Source organism: Agelaius tricolor, unplaced genomic scaffold, assembly GCF_023055355.1.
Source record: "Agelaius tricolor isolate 1412-34295 unplaced genomic scaffold, bAgeTri1.0.p SCAF_10, whole genome shotgun sequence".
NCBI lineage: Eukaryota > Metazoa > Chordata > Aves > Passeriformes > Icteridae > Agelaius > Agelaius tricolor.
The window spans coordinates 24,512,226-24,538,090 of record NW_027269270.1 but is presented as its reverse complement, the minus strand read 5'-3'; the positions used below and the strand labels follow the sequence as shown (position 1 = coordinate 24,538,090).

The 25,865-nt window shown below is 41.7% G+C and overlaps 1 protein-coding gene across 1 annotated transcript in view; it reads left to right on the top strand.

Annotated features, from left to right (window-relative positions):
- The window catches only part of TFCP2L1 (transcription factor CP2 like 1), a 35,690-nt gene extending 16,656 nt beyond the window's left edge, over positions 1-19,034 (top strand). The window contains exons 3-15 of the mRNA XM_071435251.1: positions 636-712; positions 2,267-2,372; positions 2,619-2,725; positions 3,313-3,465; positions 4,337-4,447; positions 6,161-6,252; positions 7,611-7,659; positions 7,756-7,849; positions 8,713-8,803; positions 9,387-9,487; positions 10,462-10,604; positions 12,976-13,027; positions 13,463-19,034. Coding sequence (XP_071291352.1) covers positions 636-712; positions 2,267-2,372; positions 2,619-2,725; positions 3,313-3,465; positions 4,337-4,447; positions 6,161-6,252; positions 7,611-7,659; positions 7,756-7,849; positions 8,713-8,803; positions 9,387-9,487; positions 10,462-10,604; positions 12,976-13,027; positions 13,463-13,500 — 1,214 coding nt within the window. The 3' untranslated portion in view covers positions 13,501-19,034. The remainder of the gene's footprint in view (positions 1-635; positions 713-2,266; positions 2,373-2,618; positions 2,726-3,312; positions 3,466-4,336; positions 4,448-6,160; positions 6,253-7,610; positions 7,660-7,755; positions 7,850-8,712; positions 8,804-9,386; positions 9,488-10,461; positions 10,605-12,975; positions 13,028-13,462) is intronic.
- Positions 19,035-25,865: the final 6,831 nt, after the last annotated feature.

Genomic DNA, 25,865 nt, shown 5'->3' with positions numbered 1-25,865 from the left:
GGGGTGGTGGAAGTGTGTATTCCCTTTCTGGAACTGGTCCTTGCACATGCTGTAATACCCATTGCTGCCTCCACACAAGTCTGGAGGAATACTGCCCTTGGCAGCGACTTTCCAAGCCTTATGAAACATTTTTTTTTTGTGGTTCACCAAAACACCTTGCAGGCCTGACTGCTCCCTGAAGATGGCAAGATTTTCTCCAGTTGCCATCCTCTGCAGAATTGTTCCTGGACCTGTTGTGCCAGCACACACTTCTTCACACAGGCATTGGTTTGGCAGAACTGCTTTGGCAGAAGGGACAGACAGAGACAGTGCTGTTACAGCCATGTGGCATGGGGGGACAACTGCCTCAAGCAACCTGGTGACTTTCTGAAGGGTGACCAGAAAACCATGGCAGCCTCGGGAGACAGCTGTAATTGATGTCCTAATGGAGAGCTTTTAGCTGCCAAAAGGCAAACCTTCCCCTCAGATTTCTGCTGTGCTTTAGTGCCTGTCGATTACTGGGGCAAATGCATTATGTTAGCAAAAATAAGCTTTCCCTGATCAAACGTATGCTTTATCAGCCACATAAATGCCAGCATGACTCTCTCATTGCTACAACATATTAAACACCTTGGAAATGTTTCCTTAAACTCTAGGTCAGTCTTATGAAATCCGTCTACTTGAGAATAGGAAATTGGGAGAGTTTCAAGATTTAAACACAAAATATGTAAAGGTAAGGAGAAACATAGATTTCTTTTCTTCCTGCTACTACATACAGCCTTTAATGAAGGGCCTGACCTTGCTCCCACTGAGACAATGGAAAACACTTTGCCATTGTTTTTAATGGAAGCAGGGGTGATGGAGTTGTTGAGTGCTAGTTTCATGGGACTATGCAGCTTGGCTTTGCAGGGCTTTATTCTGTTTGTGATCACGACCCCAGAGTTTCACTGTGAATGTTGGGTTCAGGGGAATCCCAAAGTTCAGTGGTGAACATGGTCAAAGCTGTGGAGAGGCAGACTTGTCTCCCTACTGAATCACAGCAGCATGCCTGGGTTGTTATGTGACAAATGGAGGGCCCGGGTGTTTCCATAGTCCTGCCAGGCAGATTCTGTATAGCTCCAGTTTACTTTGGTAATGGGCATAATGATGAACATATAGAACTTGATCGTTTGGTTTGGGGGACTTTTTCCTGTTGTTTCCTCCACTGCCAAAACAGCTCAAATTCAAAAACGTTGGTCTGGACCCTGGTTCTGGATCCAACCTTCAATTCTTGGCTTTCTGCCTCAGGATTTCCTTTGAGAAGTGGGAACTAGTTGCAAAATTAGTATTCCAATTTGGATTTCAAATGTTGTCCAAGTTTTGGCCATTCCTTATTTGTCTTTTGGCCCATTTCAGGTAGCATGTGGATTGAGATTCCAATTTTGCAGGTGTTCCCACTGTGGCTTGTTTGCATCTTTAAGCTAGGGTTTGATTTGGACATTTCTCAGGTTCACTGGCAAAAGTTGCTCACTCACTTGATATAGAAGTCCCCAGCAAGAGTGTGGGCTTGAGAAACTGGGATGTTAGGGGTCATTAACTCATGTAAGTATAGCACTGTGAATATACAAAAGAACATTTTAGTTAGGAGTACTTAGGATTGTCTGCCCTGGGGATTGCCCTTATTCCAGCCTTTTTTCTCCAGTTATTGGCATGGCTGCACCATTGCAGACCAGCCTGCTGTTACAGATGCTTTCCTACTCTACCTACCCTTGTTTAACTACTCTGGGGCAAATCCAATGACTGGCTCTTAATGGCTGGAATAAAGTTTAATTCCCACTGACAAGGTGTCTGGACATATCAGCTCCACTGGGACAGCAACAGGTGAGCTTGCTTCCACATTTGCAAATCAGAATGGGATATACTGGGGCTGGGACATGGTACAGACTCATTAAATATTACCCCCATATGAGCCCTTTTGGGTGTTGAGGCAAAATATTGAAGTTTACATGCCATGACACTTAAGATTAGGTGGACATTGCTATAGTGCTTCCAGAGTGAATCCCAGAAAGCTGTACAGGGCTGTGTTACTCCTGTAAGATGTGCCCTGTGAAGGGGGAAGTGTGTTTCTCTCTCAGGGGTCCCTAGGGAATTTGATACACATGGTGATGGGTCTCTTGGGTGGACCCTTCTACTCTCCTCATCAATGGAGGTGAGAAGCATAACAGATCAGCTTTTGCTTCTACTCTGGAAAACCAAATTAATCTTGAGAGAGGGTTCTGGATGCCATTGTTCATTATTTTTTTAACAGAGTATAATTCGTGTGGTTTTCCATGACCGCCGCCTGCAGTACACGGAGCATCAGCAGCTCGAGGGCTGGAGGTGGAGTCGGCCTGGGGACCGCATCCTCGATATAGGTGAGGCTATTTCATTGTGGCACCTCTGCACTGCTGGGGAGATGAGTGGTGCATGCAGTGTTTGCATGTGTGTTTAGGTTTCCTAAGAATCCTGTATGTCTTTGGGAGGGAAGGAGATCTGACGCTATAGGCACAAGTAGAGCTGTCTTTGATGGCTTCGCTTTCACATGCATGTTCTGATTGTATGGAAATGCTTTCTCTTCTTCAATTTAATATTTTTAAAATTTTAGGGGTTTTCTTCTACAGATATCCCGCTGTCAGTTGGTATCTTGGATCCCAGGGCTAGCCCGACGCAGTTGAACACTGTTGAATTTCTCTGGGATCCATCAAAGAGGGCTTCAGCATTCATTCAGGTAAGAGATAAGTCATATTTCTGTGCTAAATACAGTGGTTAGATATCTTTTAAAGACCTGGGGAGAAAAAATAACCAATACATGAGCAAGAGAGAAGGATGGTAATGATAATTACTAGCTCGTGATAGTCATGTGTAATTAATTTGTAGGATACTCGCTAAATCAATTTGCTGGCTACTTGTTAATGTTGGGGTACTACTTGCTACTGCCAGGATTTTCTTTAAAAAAGTACTCAGACACTGGTGTTGCTTTCTAAGCATAGGTTTTGTTTCGAGGAACCTGTTCATAACCTGTTAGTTTTCCTTGCTTTCCTCTTTCATGACTATTTCTCATTCTGAGCATCAATGATTTGTTTTTAATCTGAATGAGGTATTTACTTAAAGGATGCTTTTCCTGATGCCCTGTTTCTTTCTGAACTGCTTGTTCTGATTATTTTGTTGAAAGGAACAGAAATGAAAACATACAAGCTCTTCTGCCTCTTAGTTTTTTGTGAGGAGCAAAAACCTTATGTTCAGGCAGTATCTGAAATTCAGATGAGCACAGGTTCCAGCTGTCTCCAGAGATGAGCACAGTTTCTGTTTTGCCAGGTACATTGCATCAGCACAGAATTTACTCCACGGAAGCATGGAGGAGAGAAAGGGGTGCCCTTCCGGGTGCAAATCGACACCTTTAAGCAGAATGAAAATGGTGAATACACAGAACACTTGCATTCTGCAAGCTGCCAGATCAAAGTGTTCAAGGTATGAGGTAGTTTTGGCTTTGTCATCAACTAGATTAAGGCACAGGAATATGCAAAGATTTCAGGTGGTATAGGAGCAATGCAAATACTGGAGTAAAAGAACAGACTTTTAACTGGGTATGCTTAAGATCTTAAACAGGACTCATGTGCACATGCTGCTATAAACACTGACCTACACAGCAATTCTAGTTGAAATGTTGCACCAAGGCTTGTGCTAGTCTGTTGTACTTCAAACACTACAAAAATACTGACATATTTGGGGTATCCGGTGTGTTTTGATGCTCCTAGGCAATCAAGGCATTAGGGCATCTTCAGTTTCTTTGTTTGAACCCTCCATGAACAATAAAATCTTATTGTGGAGATCTTAAATACCTTTTTTTTTTGTTTTTGTTGGAGCAGAGTTTGTCTCTATGGTACCTGGAGGAGAAAAAGATTCATAGAACAAGAATCTTTGAAGCTCCTAATCCAGGCATAGCAGACCTATAGCTACTTAACAACAAACTCTCCATAGGCCTGTTTGCTCAAGGGATGTGCTGCTCCACTTGTGTTCCTGTGAGCAGTGTCTTTCCTGTTTCTGGAAAGATGCTACACATGCCAGTTGAGGTGTGTAACTTATGGACTGAAGTAGTTGGAATCACATCTCAGGGCTGTGGTCAGCCCATTTCAGAATTGCAGTAGGCATCAGTGGTGAATGTACAGAAACAGGGATGCTTGATTAGTTCTTTTGTCTAGAAAATGCAGATCTGATCTTGTTTCATATGTAGAATGCCTGTAAATCTTAAGGAGACTTTTGTGAACAGATTAATCTGTTGGCCTCTGTCTCCAAACTTGTAATGCTTGGCATAAGGGAGAGCCTGTGCTTGTACTTATAGCCTAAAGGAGCTGACAGAAAACAGAAGACTGACAGGGAAAAAATGGAAAAGAAGACCACCCAAGAGAAGGAGAAGTATCAGCCTTCCTATGAGACAACTATTCTCACAGAGGTAAAGTGTTTTAGACACATCATACTACATCATGTTGGGAGATAAATTTAAAAGAAAACAGCATCTGAGCCCCTGGAGATTGTCTTGTGTGGAGACGTGTGCTCAGATCTGAGTGAAACTGAGAGTGAAACAAAATTATAAAATGACTCACTGCTGAAATTTATGAAAGGTGCCAAAGTTTGTCTTGGGGTATAAACTAACCCTTAGAAGCCTGGCTTTAAAAAAAAAACCAAAACAACAACTTTCTCAGTTTTCACCACTGTGCTCCTGGGCACTTGTCATGGTCCTCAGGTGCCAGTTGTATGAAAATACAGTTGTCTATTTTTTTCAGAACTGCTTGGCAAAAGCTCATGCTGAAGATAGGACACTTGAGCAGATGAATAGGCTGTCTGATTAAATTATTGATCTGTTTTTCTGGGAATGTGCCTATGAAGCTGTTGTTACATGCAAGATTTTGCGTTGTACTCTAGGAATATCTTGTTTTATATTCTGATGCAGCTGGTGTAAAGTTGTATGTGTTTCTGCCCCTCCCTGTCATTACTAAGATGTTTGTATAAACTTAGCATAGGCTGTAGAATTAGTCAGCAACAGGGCTCAAGAGATTTAAGTGTTGCTCAGTCTCCCTATGGGAATGACTTGTTATTTGATTTAGTACTTCTTTTTTTTGGAGCAGCTTGCTGGACTTCCAAAAATGATGTTAATTATTCCTAATTTAAATAAACTTCCTATTTTTGAGATCCAATCTCTCCCACTCCATTTTCCTCATGTTGCCAGGAGCAACCAGCATGTTTTCTGATTGACAGACCTAATTCTACTGAGTTGGCAGATCCCAGACGCTGCCTGCGAGCTCTGATGCACTTTGACATATTGCGTGGGGAAATGTGGGTTGCCAAAGAGTTAAATATTTGCCAGTGCTTGTGGAGATTATAAAATATTTGCTAGTGTTTGTGGAGATGATAAAGCTCCAAAGCTACACTTGCTGTCTTTTTATCATTGCAAACAAGGCCTCTACAGAGCATTTTCTTGAGCTCTTGGTGGCAGGGGGTTCAACAGGGCTAGATTTCTCCTGCTGATTACTGTGGCTTAAATTCAGGACAGAGTCACCAATTCTAGCTGGGTTACTCTGGTTTTATGCTACTGTCATGGAATGTGGAGTCTGACCTATATTTGTGAAGGCTTTTAGTAGCTTTGTGTCTGTCTGTCTATCTTAAGTTTTTTCCACTTAGTAGCCATTTATGATTGGAGCTGTTTGACTAATAGCCAGAGGTTTCAGCAGGCTGGTTCAAATTCTGCTCTTTTGCTGGTATAAACCTGAAGCAATGCCACAGGAGCATTTTTGTCACTCTTGCCTGGATTTAATTAGGGATTTATAATTGAGACCAGGGGTATTTCTGTATCATTGCTGCCTTCAGTCTGAGTTGACTTACTGGCATTGCTCTGACTTACAGCTGTGCACACTTTGGCCCAGTGTTATTTGGGGACAGGCTTTGTGAAATGGGAGAAAGAAATGTGGAATGCACAACTGGAATCAATCTTGGCCCCCTGACAGCCCACTTGGAGAGCAGTGTAGAAAATCCATGGCCCGTCTCTTCCTCCCAGCAGGAGTGATGAGCTGAAGTTAGTGGCGTGGCAACAGCATGAATGTGGTATTAGAGAATCAAATCCTTTATTTCCATCCTTATGAAAGTTTCCCCACTGCCTTTCATCCAACAGTGCTCTCCCTGGCCAGATGTGCCTTATCAAATGAACAATGCTCCATCTCCAAGCTACAACAGTTCTCCCAACAGCTTCAACCTCGGAGATGGGTATGTAACAAATACATGCTTTATCTTTCCTCTTGATATGGTAGCCTTTGTGTGTCCATGCATCTCATAGCCTGTAAGATGATGTTAAGGACCTCCCCCCTTTCTGGCAAGGAGAAAGTATTTTTCCAAAAGCCTTTAAGACCTTCCATCCAGGGATTCCCTGTAGTGCAGAGTACTGTTTGTGCATGTTTATGTGATGCCTGGCAGGGGAGCATCAGAGGGCCTCAGGGCAACTCTTGGTGAGAATACACCATGCCCTCTACCACCAACCCCAGTATCTTCTCACAAGTGTGTAGAGGCTTTCAGCACCTCTTCAGAATTGGTGTTTCCTCCTTACTTTCTGTCTTGAGGTAGTTTGGGGTGCTGAATTCCTAGGTGAATGGCATGTAAAGAAATGCTGTTTGTGGCAAAACAGCCTGGCTTTTGAGATGCTGTTTCAGAACAAAGGGCTAATGAAGACATGTTTAATTCATTAAATAGCCATCATAACATGACAGCTCTAGTGATTCTGAAATGCTGAAGATGATAACTGGTGTCCCATAGTACTTATCAGTCCCCCTTTCTGCATACTTCCCCTTAGGACTTTGGTATAGGCCTTTTTCTTTTGGTAGGACTCTGCCATCTTATTGCCTTCCTACACAACTTAATTACCATGTTGTATTAATCCATGCTGTATCACTAATTTTCAGTTAATCCCCTCAGACTATGAGAAAGAACAAACACTGAAATTACAAAATTTTGTGTTAGTAGAGAGATCTGCTAAGTTTTTTTTCCTTTGGTAAAATCCCTGATATGTTTAGGAGTCCTGTCTGTGTTTAGGGGAATTTACTAGAAATGTGGTTTTGCATGATTTATGGCACTTGACTATGTTTAAGATAACACTGGGGTTGAATTATAAGGTCTTTTATTCATTTTTTGTGAAGAATTATTACTAGACAGTAGATTTAGTTAGGATATTTCTGGCTCATAGAAATCTCAAGTTCAGCCACCCTGTAGGTTACAATTTTCTTGCTTAGGTGATGTCACATTAGTGAGTCAACCATATGGAAAAGCTTGATTGAGGTCAGCAAACCTGAGTTTTTATCTTAGTTTTGATGAGGACCTCAAATGACCAACAAATGACTCAGGTAGAGAGCTTTTTTTTTTTTTTTTTATTCTTGTTCCAAATTTTGAACACCTTTTTAAAGATCTGATCGACAAAAAAAGCCAAGTTGGATGTAACAGACAAAAAAAGCCAAATTGGATGTAATTTGTGAAAGTTGAGTCAAATAGAGGAGGGGGAAGAGGATGGACACTGCAATGTAAAATTTAAAATAATGTGTTTTTTTTCTCTTCCAACTTTATATAATTTCTTTTAGCAACAGTTCTCCAACCCACCAAATGGAGCTCCTGCCTCCCAGCAATGATGTAAGTACTTGAGATCATGTTAATGTGGTGCTTTTCTCTTTTAGGACACTGGTGAACAGTTCATTTCAAGACCTTCTTATTCTTTTTGCAATGTAGCATCTCCTTCCTTCTGCTTCTATTCAAGATGCCCAGCAGTGGCTTCATCGTAATAGGTTCTCTCCATTCTGTAGACTCTTCTCAAGTTTTTCGGGTGAGTTTAAACAGTCCAAATGTTCTGGTTTTTTTCTCTTCTGTAAGTGCAGCTCATGTATCATCTGCTGCTGGCCACGTTTGATGGGATCCTTGGTCTGATCCAGTGTGGTTGTTCTTTGGTTCTTAGATTAGTTACCGTTTGTCAAAACAATTTGTAGACCTACAGAGTAAGTAAAAATGGAAGGAAATAAGTTAAGATGGAAGGGCCTTCCTAAGTTCATGAAGTGCAACTTCAAAGCAAGTCCAGGGCCTTGTGCAGTTGGCTTTGAACATCTCCAAAGCTGGACATTCGACAATCTCTCTAAACAACCTCTTCAGATATTTACCTATTCTGACAGTGAAAATGTTTTTTCTTATATCTAATCAGCATTTCATCTTCTGTCTGCTGCCTCCCATCCTGTCCATGTGCACATTTAAGAGGCATCTGGCACCTTCGCTGTGCCCTCCCATTCAGCAGTTGTACACACCAGTAAGACGGTGGAAGGGGCAGTTGTTAGAGGTGTTGAAACCATGAGGAGACTCTCTCTGACTTGCAGCATGATGAAATAACTCAGTGAATGTGACAGTTACAGAAGAACAGGTCATTTAATGGCCAGTGTGAAATATTTACCTTGTTTATGAGTTGGCTGGAGTATTTTCCAATGCAGCATTGTTCTTTTGGCAGCTTCCAGCTTTGTTTCACAGTGATTGATTTAAAGTGCACACCTCTCTGAATTTGCAACTTCTCTGTATAAATCTATGTGGTTTAGCTTTGTGGATTCTCTATGCCCTCTACCCCTGCCCTTTTCTGCTGCCCATACATACTATTTGGAATCTGGGATTTGCTTAACTTCTGAAGAAAAATCAATTTGAAATATGTAGGTGCCGACTTACTGAAGATGTCCAAAGAAGATTTTGTTCAAATCTGTGGGCCTGCTGATGGAATTCGGCTCTTTAATGCAATTAAAGGAAGGTTTGTACTATTTCCTTTCTATTTTTTTCTGATCCCTTGATAATTTCAGTGTTAACTAGAAGTTAATCCTGGAGTTGTAGCATTTATACTCCCTTTTAATACTTCAGAGAGGTTCTCTCAGGGACTGGAGATCACAATGATATTCAAATCCAAGCACAGCTCAGAAATGTTGCCAAAACAAAGCAGCATAATGTGGATCTCTAGTGGTTTATTTGCTGCCAGCTGATTGCTTGCATCATTTCATGAGATACACAGCCTACACTACCCTATGCTGCTCATAAATTCTACAGCTGAGCAGGATTTAAATCAGTAGAGGCAGGTATGATGAACTGCTTAGCAAGTGCTGTAAACTGTTTGTTCTTATCTGATGTTGAAAAGATTAAGATGCTCTACATCACCTCCCAGGAGTCTCTTGCTAGACATCCTAGGCTGTCTAGTCACCAGCATCAAGACTATCCCTTAGTTTGTTACTTATGCATGGCATGAATGATTCCATCTCTTACTGTTTGATAGCTGACCTGGAACTTTTAGATCTATTTCAGATCTACTCAATAACTTACTGCTGGTTTCGATTAATCCATAGAAATGTGAGGCCCAAGATGACAATTTATGTCTGTCAAGAACCAGAGCAAAACAGGTCCCATCTCCACCAAAAACGAGAAAATGGAGATGGCAGTCTTTGTGGTAAGTTCTTATGTATGGATTTTGTTAAACACTTACCTGGTGAGAATGCTGCTTTCTGCCTGAGCTCCTGTGTAGAACAGCTTGGTGTCCTTAGGGTTTGAGGGGATCCTGTTTATCCCAGTTTTGCCACTTTGGTTATGGTTTAACAGCTACAGATTCCAAATGGCACCGTCTGCCTGGGGGACAGACCCAGCTTACAAATTGTCTGCAGAGTGCCACAGCAAAATGTCTATTCAGTTCTTAGTAGGGACAACAGCATTAAAAACCACCCTTCCATCCACAATTTTCTTTAGATTATGTCTTGTTTGAAAATATTCAGGGGAGTGGAAGGTTGGTAGGTCTTAAAGTAATGTTATAATTCTTGAAAGTTCACAGCTTTTGGGAATTTTTCATCCCTCATGACACAATGTACAATCAAATGAGAACAAAGATTCTCCTTAAATCTTGCATTTAGTAATAAACAGGCACAGCTTTCCTACCTCGTAGCTATAATTTGGATTAGATTTCTAAAACAATACTGTCATCCATGGTGTTACCTTCTACATTGTACATTCTAGTTTGTGCCTATGGAATCAGTGAATGGTATCTAATAAAATACTGCTTTGGTGTGACATAGCCTGTGTTTTACTATTTGATGGAATTATTTTTTTTAAACTTCAAAAATCAGTAAAAGAAGATTATCCACAAATATAAGCAGCTTTATGAGAAGGCTGTTTTAGTGCCTCATGATGCAAGTTGTAATTAGTCCCCATGTTTTCCTCTGGGTAAAAGTTGTGTGTGTTTTAATTGCCTGCTGCATAGGAATAGTGGGTATTTTTCTGCAAATCATCAAATCAGATATTTGGAGGATGCTTTAAAATACTAAGCTTGTTTATTCCATTTGAACTTCATCTTAAACCCATTTGGTTGTTGATGCTGAGTGTCTTGGTGCCATCTGCATTTGCTGTTCTGTAGCTGCTTTCCACTTGTTGCAGTGTATCATGCAATCTTCTTAGAGGAGCTGACCATGCTGGAGTTGCTGGAGAAGATTGCAAACTTGTACAGCATTTCTCCACAGCAGATCAACCGCATCTACCGGCAGGGACCCACGGGGATCCACGTCCTCGTGAGCAATGAGGTGAGGGGGCTGAAGGGGCTGCAGCTTTGTCAGAGGTGGAACAGTTGTCTGACTTCTTGAAGCTAGAATGAACTTTCAAATTATGGAATGCACCTTCAAGGGAGAATTGTAAAGCCATTAATCCCAACAAGTTAAAGTAGTGAATCAGCATGCACAACACTGATTTTGGTGTGGTTTCAAGACCTTTGCTTTGTAAAAGATGTTGGGGTTTTTGTTTGCTTTTTTAAAGTAAAAAAAAAAAAACAAAATTGGTCATTTATTGCACTCTACTTGAAAAGTGGTTGTGACAGTGTGGGGCTCTGTCTCTTCACCCAAGTAACAAGTGTCAGGATGAGAGGAGATGGCCTCAAGTTGTACTAGGGAAAGTTTAGATTGCGTATTAGGAAAAAATAGTTTATTTAAAGGGTTACCAAGCATTGAAACAGGCTGCTCAGGGAAGTGGTTGAGTTACCATCCCTGGGGCACTTGGGGACGTGGTTTAGAGTTGGGCTTGCTGGTGCCAGGTCAATGTTTGTGCATGGTGATCTTAGAGGTTTTTTCCAACCTAAATGATTCTATGAATTTCTTTTAATTTTGGCTACTTACACACATTTCGAAGTGAGGATCTAAAGAACTTTTAAAATTAAATAGGTAAGTTGCCCAAAGAAAGTAAGTTTGAAAATCTGTAGGGCAATTAGTTTTACATCTTGGCCCATGTTTCCAGGCACTGGGTCTGTCACTATATGCATACTATAATTTATGGACCTCTCATACTGTTTGTGTCCCATTATATGATGCCTTAATTTAGTCCATTCCATTAACTTACAGGTTAATAGTGAGTTGCCCTTCTTCCTCTTTTTTCTCTACTAAATTACTTACTCATTCATGCCCCAGAATCACTTAAGGAGCTTCATTTTAAGAAGCATTGTTAAAACAAATGAAGCAGAGCATAGGTCTCAACTGGAGCCTAAATGGAAGGCCGTAATGCTTATTCCTGAAGTCTCCTTGCTATTCCAGCCTGATTAAATCTGAAACTTCAATGCTTTATGGATGCAAAATGCTTGGAGGCAGCTCTTGGTAGGGGAATTGCATGAACCAGCCTGGGTATAAGGCTTTAAGTATTTGCTGAAGTCAATTATTAACAAGTTCTATTGCTTTTCTAATATTTTTCTTCTTGTTCTAGTACTATAGTGGCAAGACTGTGGCACTCTGTGAATGTACTTCATGCATCATTAGGCAAAGACACACAAACTGGCCAGAGAAGTTTGATTTGAAGGAGTAGAGGCTGGATGTTAAATCCAAAAGAGTATAGGGAGATCAGTCTACGTTGAAAAGGGTATTTTGATGTGAGAACTTACAGCTGAAAAATGTACTTCTTGAATGATACTCAGTAGCTAGGAGAAGGCTTTTTCACAAGGCTGGATTTCATGAACTGATCAGAGAGGTTCAGGTCACTCTTCCCTTCTCTGGAATTGTGTCCAGCATTTGTTTCAACTGTATGAGACATCTCCTGAAGGTAATTTACCTCCTCTGTCCCACATAACTACTCTAAGATGAGAGGAAGCATTGACTTAAGGATGAATCTTAAATGGGCTTTTCATATTGCAGCTGAAATAATCTTTATCTTCTTATTTAAAGCTGTCACTAGAATCTGCACTTCTTCTGAAAATCTAGTTGCCTCTCACAAATAGACTAGAACCTAAAGCTATTTGAGCTTTCTTCTATGATTTGCCTTGTTTCTTACAATAGTTTCACTACAATTCTTGTTCCTTGACAAAATACAAACAGGTAAAATAATCCTGCAAGCACAGCATCTGTACTAATGTCTGATCAAAATAGCCAGATGGATGCTGCTGAGGTGGCTTTTCAGTAGCAATTCCTTTATTCAGAAGGGAGTCCATTTCTTGGGGTTTACCATTTCCAGGTATTCTTTAAATGCTGATGTAAGTTCAGCTGAGCTCCATAGTTTAGCTGAATATATAATTACCACTATTGGATTTTTAGGAAAGGGACTACCTTAATCCTGTCTAAACTAGTACAGCTTCACTAAAAGCAGCAAAGAGCATGATCTTTAATAGAATAATTGGAGTGGTATAGGAACCTTCAGGATCAAGAGCTACAAAGAGAATGGTAAAATGCTGAATAAGCTAGATCAGTTTCAGGCAAACACATTTAGTGTGAGCTTCCCTTAAACACAGTAGCAACTGCAAGGACCTTAATTGATCAGTCATGTACATTAATAATCTCATGGGCAGGGTTGCTCAGGACTGTGCAGAATTAGACACCAAATGCTGTTTAATACCTCTCCTCTAAGTCTATACTGGCTCTGAAAGAATTGTGAATTTAATTGCTAAAAATGTATTGTGTTGGCTTTTTTCCTTCTGCCCTTCAGATGGTGCAAAACTTCCAAGATGAATCCTGTTTTGTTATCAGTACATTGAAAGGTGTGTATTGCTGCTGCTGTTACCTGTTACTCTAAAGATAATTCCTCCTTTCAATTGCACTAAATGTTATCACAAATTCAATGCTGTTATCCTGAAAAGATAAGTAATCTAATCTAGTGTAAGTCAAGCTGTTGACTACACTATGATAGACTGATCAATGCTTTACTCTCAGTTACACTGCTACAAAAATTCTATAAATCCATTGACACCACTGACATAAATGAGCAGGAAGCCTTTGAGTAAAATGATAAAATATGATAGTATTTAGGGGTTTTTAATGTAAATTATTTTACTTAGGTGTTCAACATTGGTTTTCATGAGTGGGTTGTGAAACAAGTGTATGAACTATTGCAAAATACTGAGAAAATTTGAAGTTCTGTATTTCTGGTGTTTCTTAAAAGCGATGAAAATATGCTTTGCATTTCTTTGTTTCAGCTGAGAGCAATGATGGCTACCACATCATTTTAAAATGACCATGCTGCACAGAGAGACTTTTAATGGCCTAAAACTTAGTGCCTCACTGAGATTGCTACAACCTAGACTGGAAACACGAAGAACCTTCTGGATAAATGCTCCTGTGAACTAAGAATTACCAAACAGCTTAAGAAAAAACTTGCTTTTACAGATAGAAATTTTTGGTGGTGTGTGATTTTGGTGGGTTTGGTTTTTTTGTTTGTTTGGTTTGATTTTTGTTTTGGTTCTTTTGGTTTTTTTAAGCTGGAGCTGAGAACATCCTCAAAGCTTGTACATGTTTTTTCCTCCCTCCCTTCCTCTTCAGTCTTGAAAATTGTAGAGGTTTCTGCTTATTACTTAGAAACATCTGCCTTGTACTAAAGGGAAATGAAAGATAAACAAATCCCAATTCTCTTCACCCCTCATTAATTGATTTACTTACAGTTCTGAGTGCTCTCTTGCTTTCAACACACACCCTGATGCTGATGGATGTGGACTCCACAGGGTTCCTCTTGTACTCTTTGAGGTGGAAGGCTTGGGGCTACCTCCCAAAACAGATTGGGCAGTGCAGAGGATGGGTTTGGTGCCCAGCCTTCACTGAAGTGTCAGCTCTGGAAGCCCACACTTAGCTGTTCTCCACCTGCAGGTGTGCTCAAAGTCCAGAGACCCTGGTCCCTCCTGACAGACCTTCTGTAGTACCAATCCAGCAGAGCAGTTCTGGGGGGTTTGAGGGAGGACAGACAACTTGTGGTGAGCAGTTCAGTACCATATTATTATCTGTAGCTTGAGAGTAGTCTCCTTGAATGGAGCATATGAAGGTTTTCTGAGGAACTGTTTTGAGCATTGGAAGCTATAGTGCTCATGACGAATTCATACTATGGATTTATTCTACTCTACAAATTAGTGATTAACTGCTATCTTTACTGTAACTGGGAATTAGAAGTTATAATCTAAATGGATTTTCATCCTGTTACTGAGGTTAAAACTGTTTTGATCAAGACCAGGTAACAGATCATCTTAGTTGCTGCTTCCTATGTTCTTGCTCTTTCACTTTTGACCCCTGTTTCCCATATCTGTAACTATGATCAGCTCCACCCTCCCTTGGTCTTTTGGGACTCCATCCAGGCTCCATTAAGCTAAAAAGATGGCTTCCACTGAAGTCAAAGGCAAACTGGATTACACCTTTCTTGCATGGATGAAACCATTCCACTTTTGACAGCTAACTAATGTGGCTGTTTCCCCAAACTGAGTGTCCATATACCATCAAAATCTGATTCTTGAACATTTCATTACATCCTGAACTGACATGGAAAGCTGAAATACCAAACATTTTCCTGGAATGGAAATTTTTCAAAAAATGAGAAATTGTCAGCTGGAAAATACTGAATAAAATGTTCCAGCCTTTTTAAATGGAAACATTTAATTAAATCCATTTGGCTCTTCAAGCAGCATCAGTTTGAGCTACTGTTGCAGCCCTCAGAAATTGTCATTCAAGTGCCTTGTGCGCCATGTCTCCCTTGGGGCTGAGCTCTTTGGCTGAATTACAGATCCCATGATGCTCCTACCCTGGGTTAGTCAAACAGGGAATGCGTCATGAGGGCTGGAGAGGTGCCCAGGGAGAGAGGGGGCCATGGAGCCCTTGAGTTACAGCTCCCAGCTGACACCGGAGGAATTCGGACAGACACGGACTGATATTTCTCTGACAAAAGTTATGTGTTTCAAGTGTTCCCAACAGAAATAAACAGCAAAATATTGAGAAAAGCAACCTTTTTTTCATTAAAGCATCAAGTTTTGCGCAAAAAAACCCCACCCATCTCCACTGTTTTTTTGGTTTTTTTAACACCGAAAATAATACTAGAATAGAAATCTTGTGTTACAATGGGAAAACCTTCAGCCAACTCAGCTAATTGAGCAGCAATGCCTCCTTAGGCACGATCTTGCTCAACTGACTGTCCTGCATGCTCCATGAATTGTAGGCGTGCAAGAAGGATGTCTAGGCTTTGGGGCGTGGTGGTTCCCCCTTCTGAAATGAAGGAATTGAGGCTTCTTGTTGAGAACCAAGCTCTGTAGGTCAGGAGGGAGCTCCTGGCCATGGAATCCAGGTTGTGGCCATGCACAGCTGCCTTCCAAAAGAGTGAATGAATTCCAGATGCCTTTGTGAGCAGGTGCGACCAGTGTGCCCCTGTGTACCAGGAGCTGCTTGATTTATTTTCTAGAAGGTGCTTTGGAAGATGGATGTTGGCTGTGGCTTTTCATCCTGCTCTGTAATACTGGCCCAGTGTATGGTATGGCTGTCATTGGCATGCAGCTCAGGTAAATCTGACCTCATGGGAAGGGTTCTAAATAGACCTTGAAGTTTCCAGGAGTGTAGCCCATATCATATCATATCCACTTGGGTATGATATGTGTGGTAGCCCTGTAACTGAGGCCACACAGCAATACTGATACAGTAGAGTGAAGAAAGGATAGAGGTGGCTTTGCTGCCAGAGTTAGGGACTGAGAACTGTTTGCTTGTTATAAAATGTCTAACTTCTTGATTCTTCTAAAAACCAAATCTTGCCTGTAAGGAATTATACGCCAGAGTCCTCATAGTGTTTCTATAGTACTTGCTTGATGAATTTTGAACAAAAAGAAGTCTCTTAGGGCCTTCCTGTATTTAGATTTTTTAAAATAAATCAAATAATTTGAGGATGAATTTGACAATATATCTTGCTCTCATGCTCTAAAAGATATACCAGAGTAAACAATCCCATAGACTATGTATATTTTCCTATGGGTTGGCTCTGTGTGAGGCTGTTGTAAAGGTGTATGGCTTAGGGGTGTGTGTAATACCTACCCGTATTTGACAGAGTAGTTCTAGTCCTTGTTTAACCTCTGTAGCCCCAACAGGAATTTGGAGGTTAGTGGTTAAGTAATATACGTGTCCATGAAGACACAGCATGGCTGGTTTGGTGTCCAGGAGACTGTTGAGTTACTTCAGCTTAGACTCACTCACTGTCTTGAGTTGAAAGGGACCCTGAAGGGTCACAGAGTGCAATGCCCTGGTCCTTAGAGGAGTACCTAAAACTGATCCCTGTGTCTGTGAGTGTCATCCAGGGCAGCCCAGGTGCTCCTTGGACTCTGGCAGGCTTGGTGCCATGACCAGGGGCAAGGGAAGTTCCTGGGCAGCCTATCCCAGTGACCAACCACCCTCCTAGTGAAGAACCTTCTCCAGTGTCCAGTCTGAACTTGCCCTGATTCAGCTTCACTCCATTCCCTCACTTCTGCTGCTGGTCACCAGAGAGGGGAGATCAGCACTTCCCCTCCCCTGCTGCCCTTGAGGAAAGTGCAGAGAGACAAAGAGAGAAGGAAAGACTTGTCTCACCTGTGTGTCAGGTACTCCTTGACTGTCCTTGGATCTGCCATCCCTAGAGAGACTTGTTTGACTCCTTTGTGGAAGTGACAGCCTCCAGAAGGAAACTTTTGTTTCCTCAAGAGTGGAGGAAGCACAAATGTTTAGTCTAGGATAGATATCTAAATTCTAGATAGACTAAAGGCAAGGGAGATGAGTAGCTCCCACTCATCTAAATAGCATTTAGTTTTTATTAAGTGCCTGTTACACTTATTTTTACTCTTTTTTATTGTTGTTGCTTCTATTTCTTTCTTAAAAAAGTAAGAAAACCTACTCAAAGTGATTTAACTGGAACTTTTTACAGCTATATGTGAAATTTGTGCAGCAGAACTTTATAAGGACTGGGGCTTAGGATAACAGTGAGTAACACAGTTTCCCAAGCTGTCCATTTCTTCAATTGTATGTATGATGACAGCCACTATGAGTAAAAGTGGGCTTGCTAGGGATGAAAAGGGAGAATCATCATGTGATTAATACCAATATGACTCTAGCCAGTACTGCAGAGTATAAACTTGCATTCTTGTCGGATCTGTACTGTCTGTTTGAAATTTCATAAATTGTGGTGTTTTCTCTATCAATGGAGTAAAATGATAGAGATCAATTAATATGACTCTGGTGATGTCTGGAAAACTCTAAGTAATGCCCATGATACACAACTGCAGGGCAGGGAGAGGGCAAACGATCTGGTGATAAAATCTTGGCCATCTGATTGAGGTGGCAGGACTGGTGCTATTAAAATTAAAGCTCCTGTTCTTTCTGCTGGCCCTGCATGGTTAATTGGCTAAAATAGAAATAATCATTCAATATGGAAAATACTGGAGTTCTCATTGACTTTTAGTGTGAAATTTAATGGGCTGAAGTTTCAAGACTCAGAGGTGATAAAAGGATTCTTGCATTTGAGAAGCCCTGAATGGCACTCTCCTTATAATGTAACATATACATATATATGCATATATATATACATATATATCCACATACATACTGTACTGTATCAACACATATTTGTGCTGAGTACATGTGTTCTTTGGCTTTAACTGGTACTCTGCTTTGTTTAGTTGCAGTTCAGTGTAAAAGACTCTGGTTGATCAAGCTTCAAAACCCAGCCATTCCTTGGGTAGAAATGTAAAGTTTATAGTAGCAACTAGGTGATTTGGACATGGTACACTTGGAGTGATGTAAGTTTGATGAATTTCTGTGATACAAATCCCAGGCCTTGGTGAAGATGAGCATATTCTTTCACTAACACTGCAGTTCTACATTGCAGCTTCTGAAAATTAGTTAGAGTAACAGAGAAATAGATTGCCCAATGCTAGTGAACTAGTAAGGCTACTCCATAAGCAGAACAACCATACGATGACTTTTCCTAGCTCAATGTTGTATTGCTTAAGCATTGGCTGTAATTCTAACAATCATCTGGTGGATGACTCAAATAGGTTTTTTTGTCTGTTATCTGTTGGGATTTTCTTTACTTTTCAAAGAAATGCTTATATTCAGACTGTAGCTTCTCTTTCTCCTCCAGTTATGAAATGGTTTAACTTTATGCTAGTAATGGAAATATTTTCATTAGATTATAATCTCTTGACAGCACAGGGTACTCAGAGTGGGGAGTGTTTGGCTTTGACCATCACTACCGTGGGTGAATGTGAGAAGGCAGACTGGAGGTGTATCTAACATCCTTGGCTCTCTCTAACAAATAGGTTAAGCTAGTGCCTAATTTTTTGTGCATTTTTGATTTGTATTTTTTTTTCCCATTCCCTCAAAATTCTGCTCCCTGGCGAGGGATGCATTGGTGACCAGATGGTGTGCCCAACTTTTTAAAGTAGCCTGCTGTCCTGGTTTGCTTGGGGTGTTTATCTTTCAAAAGGGAGTTACCACTCTTCACTGACAATGCAGCTGTTAGAGGGAGGCAGTGCTGGCCACAAAGTTGGCATGATGGGCAAGGGAGAGTGGAGGTGGGTCGATGGGAGGCTGAGGCGTATCAGTTGTGAGTAAATACTGCCACACTCTTCGTCTTTTCCTTTGTTGGTTTTTGGGGTTTTTTGTACATGAATAAATAATAAAAAAGCATATTTTGCACTGGCTCTTGTACTGTTGTGCAGAAGAAATCTGTATCTAGAATCTGTGCTCCAGTCAAAATGCAAATAAATCTGTTTGTAAGAAGCACGGGTTTGGTCTCTGGTTCTTTGGTGCGGTTGGGCACAGGAGCGCCTCAGCACTGGCCGCTGCTCGGCGTGCAGCTGTGAGGGGCTGGGCACCATCTCGGGGTGAGGGGGAGCAGGGCTGCCAAGTGCTGGGCAGAGAATGTCAGCTGCAGCCAAATGTCCTGCAGCGTTTTCCTCGAGTTGGGACTGCCTGCATTTCCCCACAGCACAGTGACCAGCTCATGTTTGATCCGGGTCACGGCACGAGGAGAAGCCTCGTCCCTGCAGGGGCTGTGACCGTGGGCATGTGCTTTACTGGGGGCACCAGCTGTGTCAGATGGCAGCTGGCTTTGGTCTTGCAGTGCTCAGAAGGCACAGCCATTTCAGAGCCTGTCCTGGCTGACATCAGAGATGAGCAGAGTCCCTCCTCACGGCAACACTCTGTCCCATTGAGCAGCTGTGAGACACATGCTGGCAGTGAGGCTTGGATTGTGCAGCATTCACAGTGGTTTGGCTGGAAGAACTCCAGTATCCTCTAAGGTTCAAACCATAGATCTAGTAACTTACATAGTCAGGAAATGAGCAGATGTTCAGAGTCATTTTCCAGTCAGAGAAGATGGAGCCCAGTTTGGAGATAGAATACTCTTCCAGCAGCCAAACTTCATGTCAAGGCAAAGTAATGAGAATGGATGTACAACCAATGTAAGGGCGCTCCTTAATCTGAATTGACCTCAAGCCATTTCAGCTCCTTTGCTGAAGTAGTATTTGAATCTCAAAATTAGAAAACATATCTTGGGCCTTGGGTGTGAATAGCAGTTCATATGCAAAGTATAAGGGCACAGACAATGTTCCTAGGTAGAGGTTCAAGAGAGTTTATTATCTTTTCCTACCAGTAACTCATGTGTCCCTTAGAAGAGGAAAGGGACTGTCTACCCCAATGTCTATTAGTTTAAAATTCCTCTGAAGGCAGAAGTCCAGCCACCTGAGGCCTGATACTGTATTCAGCTGCTCCATGCATGGTGAGGCAGCCCTGTGTCCCACAGGGCTCCTGGGTTCACACAGCTTCAGTGTAGCTTCAAATCCACATCCAGGCAGCAACAGGGAATTTGGGTGGGTTGTTCCCTGAGGGCAGGATGCTGGTAGGCACTCCAGGGTCCAGGGCTGGCATCTGGGCTCTTCAGGGCTGGTTGGAGGGTGCAAAGTGTGGGGGGTCACTGGCAGCAAATGCTTGGTGCCTTGGTGGGGGTGTATGAGGCCTGCCAGCTGCAGGGGCCATCCCTGGGGCTCTTGGGAGCTGTAGGTGAATCCCTCCCTGATCCTGCAAGGTGGGGGGCCAAGGGAGCGTCATGTGCGTGGATAGTTCCTACCAAACTCCACACAAAACTATCCCTCTTCTCCTGTAAGCTTGACCCATGTGCTGGCTGGGGTTGGTCAATGCAGAAAGGAACACTAGGAAGGTTTTTACCTAAGAAAAAAGTGTTCAAGGACTGGGAAAGTGGTAGTTCTGCACAATTTAATTTCTGTGGGAAACACATGTAAACAACCTCAGAATAGATCCAGAAGTTAGCAGCAGCTATAGGACTGGACAGGAATTCTTAGTGAGTGAGGAGAAACAAGACTTAGGACTGGAGCTGTTTAGTCAAAGCACTGGCATAGTCTCATCTAAATCCTCAATAGGAAGTAAACATTTTAAAATTAATTTTCTAATTCCCAAAACAATGGAGTCTTTCAGCTAGATTAGTCACAACTATGGAGCAGACAGGGAAATACCACCTGTCATACTCCTTCCGTAAAGAAGCTAAATGCTTCCAGGCTTACCTGAGTAGGAAAGATTTGATCCTGCAATAAATTAAATTGCTGAAGGTTTTTTTAGTATATTACAGCAGAGGCTGGTTGTCCTGATCAAACTGGAGTTTCAGACAAGTGTTGACTCCCCTGCTCCCCAGAGATGTGTGGCCCAGGGAGGCAGGACTGTCTCATCCTATCCCATCCTAAATCTTCTATTTTTGGCTGTTGCAAACAGTGCCACTATCCATTTTGCTGTCTAGAAAAGCCTCAGTTCTGATTTATCTGATATTAAGTAATAAGCAAGTATGATGCAGCTGGAAAAAAGTTTGATTAGCGACAATCCAAATTTAGCTGAGCACATTAGTGCACTGAGAAATAGTTTTTTCCATGGTGAAAATTTAAATGCTGAAGACTTTGATGTAGAGAAGAGATGTGCTAGAAATATTATGTTGGATACACTTAAAAAAAAAGGCAATGCTGAGAGGAATTCCTCCTTGAAAATATTTTCAAAGCCTACTATCTCCCAGAAGAAAGTTCCTGGATGGGTTGGCACCACTTTGGGAATTAGGATCTCCATTATATCACCTAATGGTTTAACCTGTGGTAGTAAGATAAGGGAAAAGTTAAGTTAAAAGATGAGCCCATGACTCAGTGCAGGTAATCCTGGCTGAGGGTGCAATGGCCAGAGCACCCTGGAGAGCAAACCCAGCACAAAGGCTTGGAGACCACATACATTGAGCCAAGGGTGCACAGCTGTCCTGAGGACAAAAACATTGGCCCAGACAAAATTATTCCAGAGCTGCCCATAGTTTCCCTTTTTCAGATTCACCTCATTTCACAGCAGTGCCTACAAGGCCACAACTCTTGTTCCTCCAGCAGCCATAGTTATTTACTGTCACAGGCATGGCTTGAAAGAAATGAAGAAAGAAATGTATTCCCAAATGAAAACATGGGGATAATTTTGGTGATTGTTGAAGTGATTACTGGGGGAAGAAAGGGTGAGACATTCTTTTTTTCTAAAGCTTTGGTTCCTCCAGCCGCTGCCAATGGCTTTGCACTTTTCAATTCTCCAACAGTTGATTTTTGATCTAGTTATGGTGATGGTTTGGTCACTGCTGGCCAGATCCTCAAGCAAAGTAATTGAGAAAATGAACCTTTGGATTCTTGGAGACTCCCACTTTAAAACAATGAAACAATTTTTTCTCTCTCACGAGCATCACCAAGTGGTGTTAATCTGTCACCTTTCAGGCTCCCATGCCCACAGGTGTTGACCCTGTGTCTCCCTCTGTGAAAATGCCCTTAAAATTATATTTTAGTGCAAAGAGCATGACCAAGAGCCCAAACTCAGACCCTGGGCCAAAGAGATGGATGAATTTATCAGGGCTTAGGGCTGTGGAGAAAAATTAGCCTGGCACTTGCTTATAAAATTAAATTCTTATGACATTACAGTGCTGTGAAACTCAGAAACCCTCAAACCACTGGACTCCTGGTACATTCCTGACTGGTAGCCACCACTCTTGGTTGAACAAATATGGGAATATGTGGGGAGGTGATTTCAGGTTTGAGAAGGGAATAAATAAAAGACATATACATTTAAAAAAAGCAATTACATTCTATACACCCACAAAGCACAGGAAGAATGGTAAGAATGTAAATACCATGGCAGCACTCTGCCACATGTGTTTTGTCTGCAGTGTCTGATTTTTAACGTAATTCTTCCTGTGGAGATTTATGGCTGAAGCATGGATCAGACATTAGGTAAAACATTAACAGGGCATTTTTATAGTCAGGAGTAGAAGACACTGAGCCCCATCCCAACAGAGTGTCACAGCTACACTACCAGGGTCCTTCTTCAGGTGTTTCCTTGTCACCTTAGCAGGGTGCCAAGTGGATGGAGGGCAAGGAAGCTGACCTGGAAATGCTGGGGAAGAAATTGATGGCCCTTAATTAAGAGCGACACTTTTTCACCTCCACATTTCACTTTTTAGGAGGTCTTCCAAGGAAGCCAGCACTGAAAATATCCTTTTTGCCAAAGCTGGGGGGATATCCTGGGAGATGCAAACAAGCCAGCAGGTGTTCCTGGGAGTGTTAATTTCCCAAACTGGCCCATGGTGGGGTCAGCCTTACTGGCTTGGAGACAAGGAGCCCTCCTTGCACCTGCTCAGGAGACCTGGCTTTATGAACCACACCCTTCCCTCCCTTGGTGGTGGAGTTGAGGGCAGAGCAGGGGTGGTATCTCAGGTGAGTGGGTGTGGTTAAAGTATAAATTGACCTTCTTCAGTTTAAAGCCATTATTCCTTGTCCCATTATGATAAGCCTTGCTAAAGTGTTTGCTCTTTGAGAGTAGAAAGCTGCAATAAAACTCCATAAGAGTCTGTACCAGGTCCCACAGCATGAAAATCCCTAATGCTTTCCCCACCCTTACAGTATTTCCCCCACTTCTCTGGGGGACTGGCTGTACATGGTTCATGCCAGCTGTGATATAAGTTTTTGCTGTTAAAATGCTGGGAATGAAGCTATGGTATAGTCTGGAGAAGTTTTCTGATGGGAGCATCTAGTGACGGTTTGTTTAGTGAGTGGTGCTCTGTGTGCTCTTTCTGCTGTGTTCTTAAGGGTCTGTGTGACTCCAGGTTTTGCCTTTCTGGGTGTGTAAATGAGACAAATCCTGAGCAATTCAGAGCAAAAGCCATCACATCTCAGCTGTCCAGGGGATAAAAATGGTCACACAGGCAAGTAACTTTCTATCCCCAAATTCTAGGGCCAAAGCCTTAGTACAGCCAGCAGCATCACCTGCAGCTGTAACCTGTGCTGATCCCTCCTGCTGGGGCTCACACCTCCCTCACCTGTGGCTGCTCAAGGAATTGCCAGCCCAGTGCTGGCTGTGCAGTGCTTGGTGCTGCTGGGAGCTGGAGAAGGATGCAATTAAATCAATTACAGGCTGGTGATTTTGCATTCAATGGGATAATTACTCTTGAAAGCTGGCAGTATGGGTGAAACTTGCTCCCAGGCTTAATATCAGGTTTCACTATCTTGCCAGAAAGTGTGATTGATGTCAACCTGTTATTGTGATAAAGGCTATAAACTCACAGGCTCATAAAGTAATTTAGTGTGGAAGGAGTCTTCAAAAGTCATCTGGGCTTGCTCAGAGTGGGGCTAGGCCAAAGGCTGCTTGTTGTGCAGGGTCTGCAAGGGGAAGCCCATGGCCAGTGCTAGCCAGGCAACCCAAATAGAGATTATAATATCCCATTCTTGCCACAGAGAATTCATGAATCACTAAGAAAAGATTTTGGTCTTTCTAGTGTTGGGTGGGAGAAAAGTAAAACAACATAGGGTGTGCTAAGCCATAATTATCTTTCATTCATCCCTTAAGAATGTCTATTTAACAGTTTTTAACAGTTATATTTTACTTTACTTGGGATATATTTATTTACTTATTAATTTTCCCCAGTGAATAGAAAAAAAATGTAACTTGGCAATCACTTTCTACCAAGTTGGGCAGTTCTTGTGGTGGTGTGTTTGCCAGCTAAAGATGGAGCTGGACACTAAAAACTTAAGGTTTTACTTGCTAACAGTACTGCTTCACAATGATGGGTGGAATTGGCAGTGTGAGGGGTCTGAGGGGCTTTAAATTGGGGTGAAACTTCAATGGATGAGTTTTTCCATACTGTGCAGATGCCCTCATGCTCCACATGTGCCTGGAAGAGCAGTCTACATTTTGGGGAGCCTGGGGAGCCTGTGCTGGGAATGCATTAAATCTCCAAACTGGGTTCTTATGCAGTTGGTTATGTGTGCAGCAAATTCTCAGCTCTGCTTGCTTGTTCTGATGTCTCCAGATGTGAGAAGTTGCATTAACTTGGCTTTTTTTTTTTTTTTTTTGTGCATGATGAAATAACACACAGTCAAGAGGAGAAATGGTTCTGGAGTTGGTGGATAAGAGATGCTTATCCTTAAGTTACAGTCTTGATGTAAATAAAGATGTAAGCTATTTTCAGTGCTTTTTTTTATTTGGATGGAGAGGCTGCAACTGGCAGGGCTTTCTACCCTGAAACTAAGGTGAGTCTTACAAGCTGAGCCTGGATCATGGGCTAAAAGCACAAGAAGCATTACATGGTGCCTTCATGTGTCTTCTTTGAGGAAAATCATCATTATGTTCCTTCAAAAAGGAGCAAATTCTAGAGGGAACTTGATGGGAAAACTACTAAATCACCCAAGTTGTGACCATGGGCTTCACACTGAAGAGTCCTGTTTGGAGTGCAGCTCTCTCAGAAGAATGTGAGACACATGCTAGAAAGGGTTTTGACTTTAGGAAGATTTAAAATGTGGAAAATGGCATAATCTGATGATGATAATAAAATCAGTTCTATATTTCAGGTTTTCTCAATTTAAAATCTTACTTGACACGTTTTCCATTCAGAATAGTCTCTGTCAACATTACTGAGCATCTGTAGATACTCTGGTCTGTGCAGTAGTAAATGCATCATGGAATTTAATTTCAAGCTTCCTTCAAACAGTCTACCTGTGACTGATAAAGCTTCTGGGAAAGAGAAGATTTATTCTGTTTCATAGTAATTTTTTTGGGAGTAATTGATATTTAGAGTGAAAATATTACTTAAAAATTGAAATTCAACAAATGATAAACTTAGGTTTTGCCATTCAAAATTATTCCTGCCTCATTTTCAAAATGGGATATTCTGACACTGACTTCTTTCCCCTTGGCAGAGTATTATTAAATTCATTGTTCACCTCAGTAAATTAAAGGCAGCAGAGCAGGGTAGAACACCAATTGCTTAAGGTACATTTTTATTTATCAAGTTATTTAGCCTGTACACTTTGTTCTCACTGCTTTGAGAACACAAACTGTTTTCTGAACACGTGCTTGACATGATGGCTTGGCCCCAAGACCCATGGAATTATGTTTGATAGGTCTGGATGGCTCCTGAGTATTGTTGCAGCATCCCTGGGACCAGCTCAGCTGGGATCTATAGGGTTAATAGGAACTTTCTTAGAATTAGGTTTAAGGCCAGCCTTTACTAACTAATCTGTAATACTTTATCTCTTTATGTAT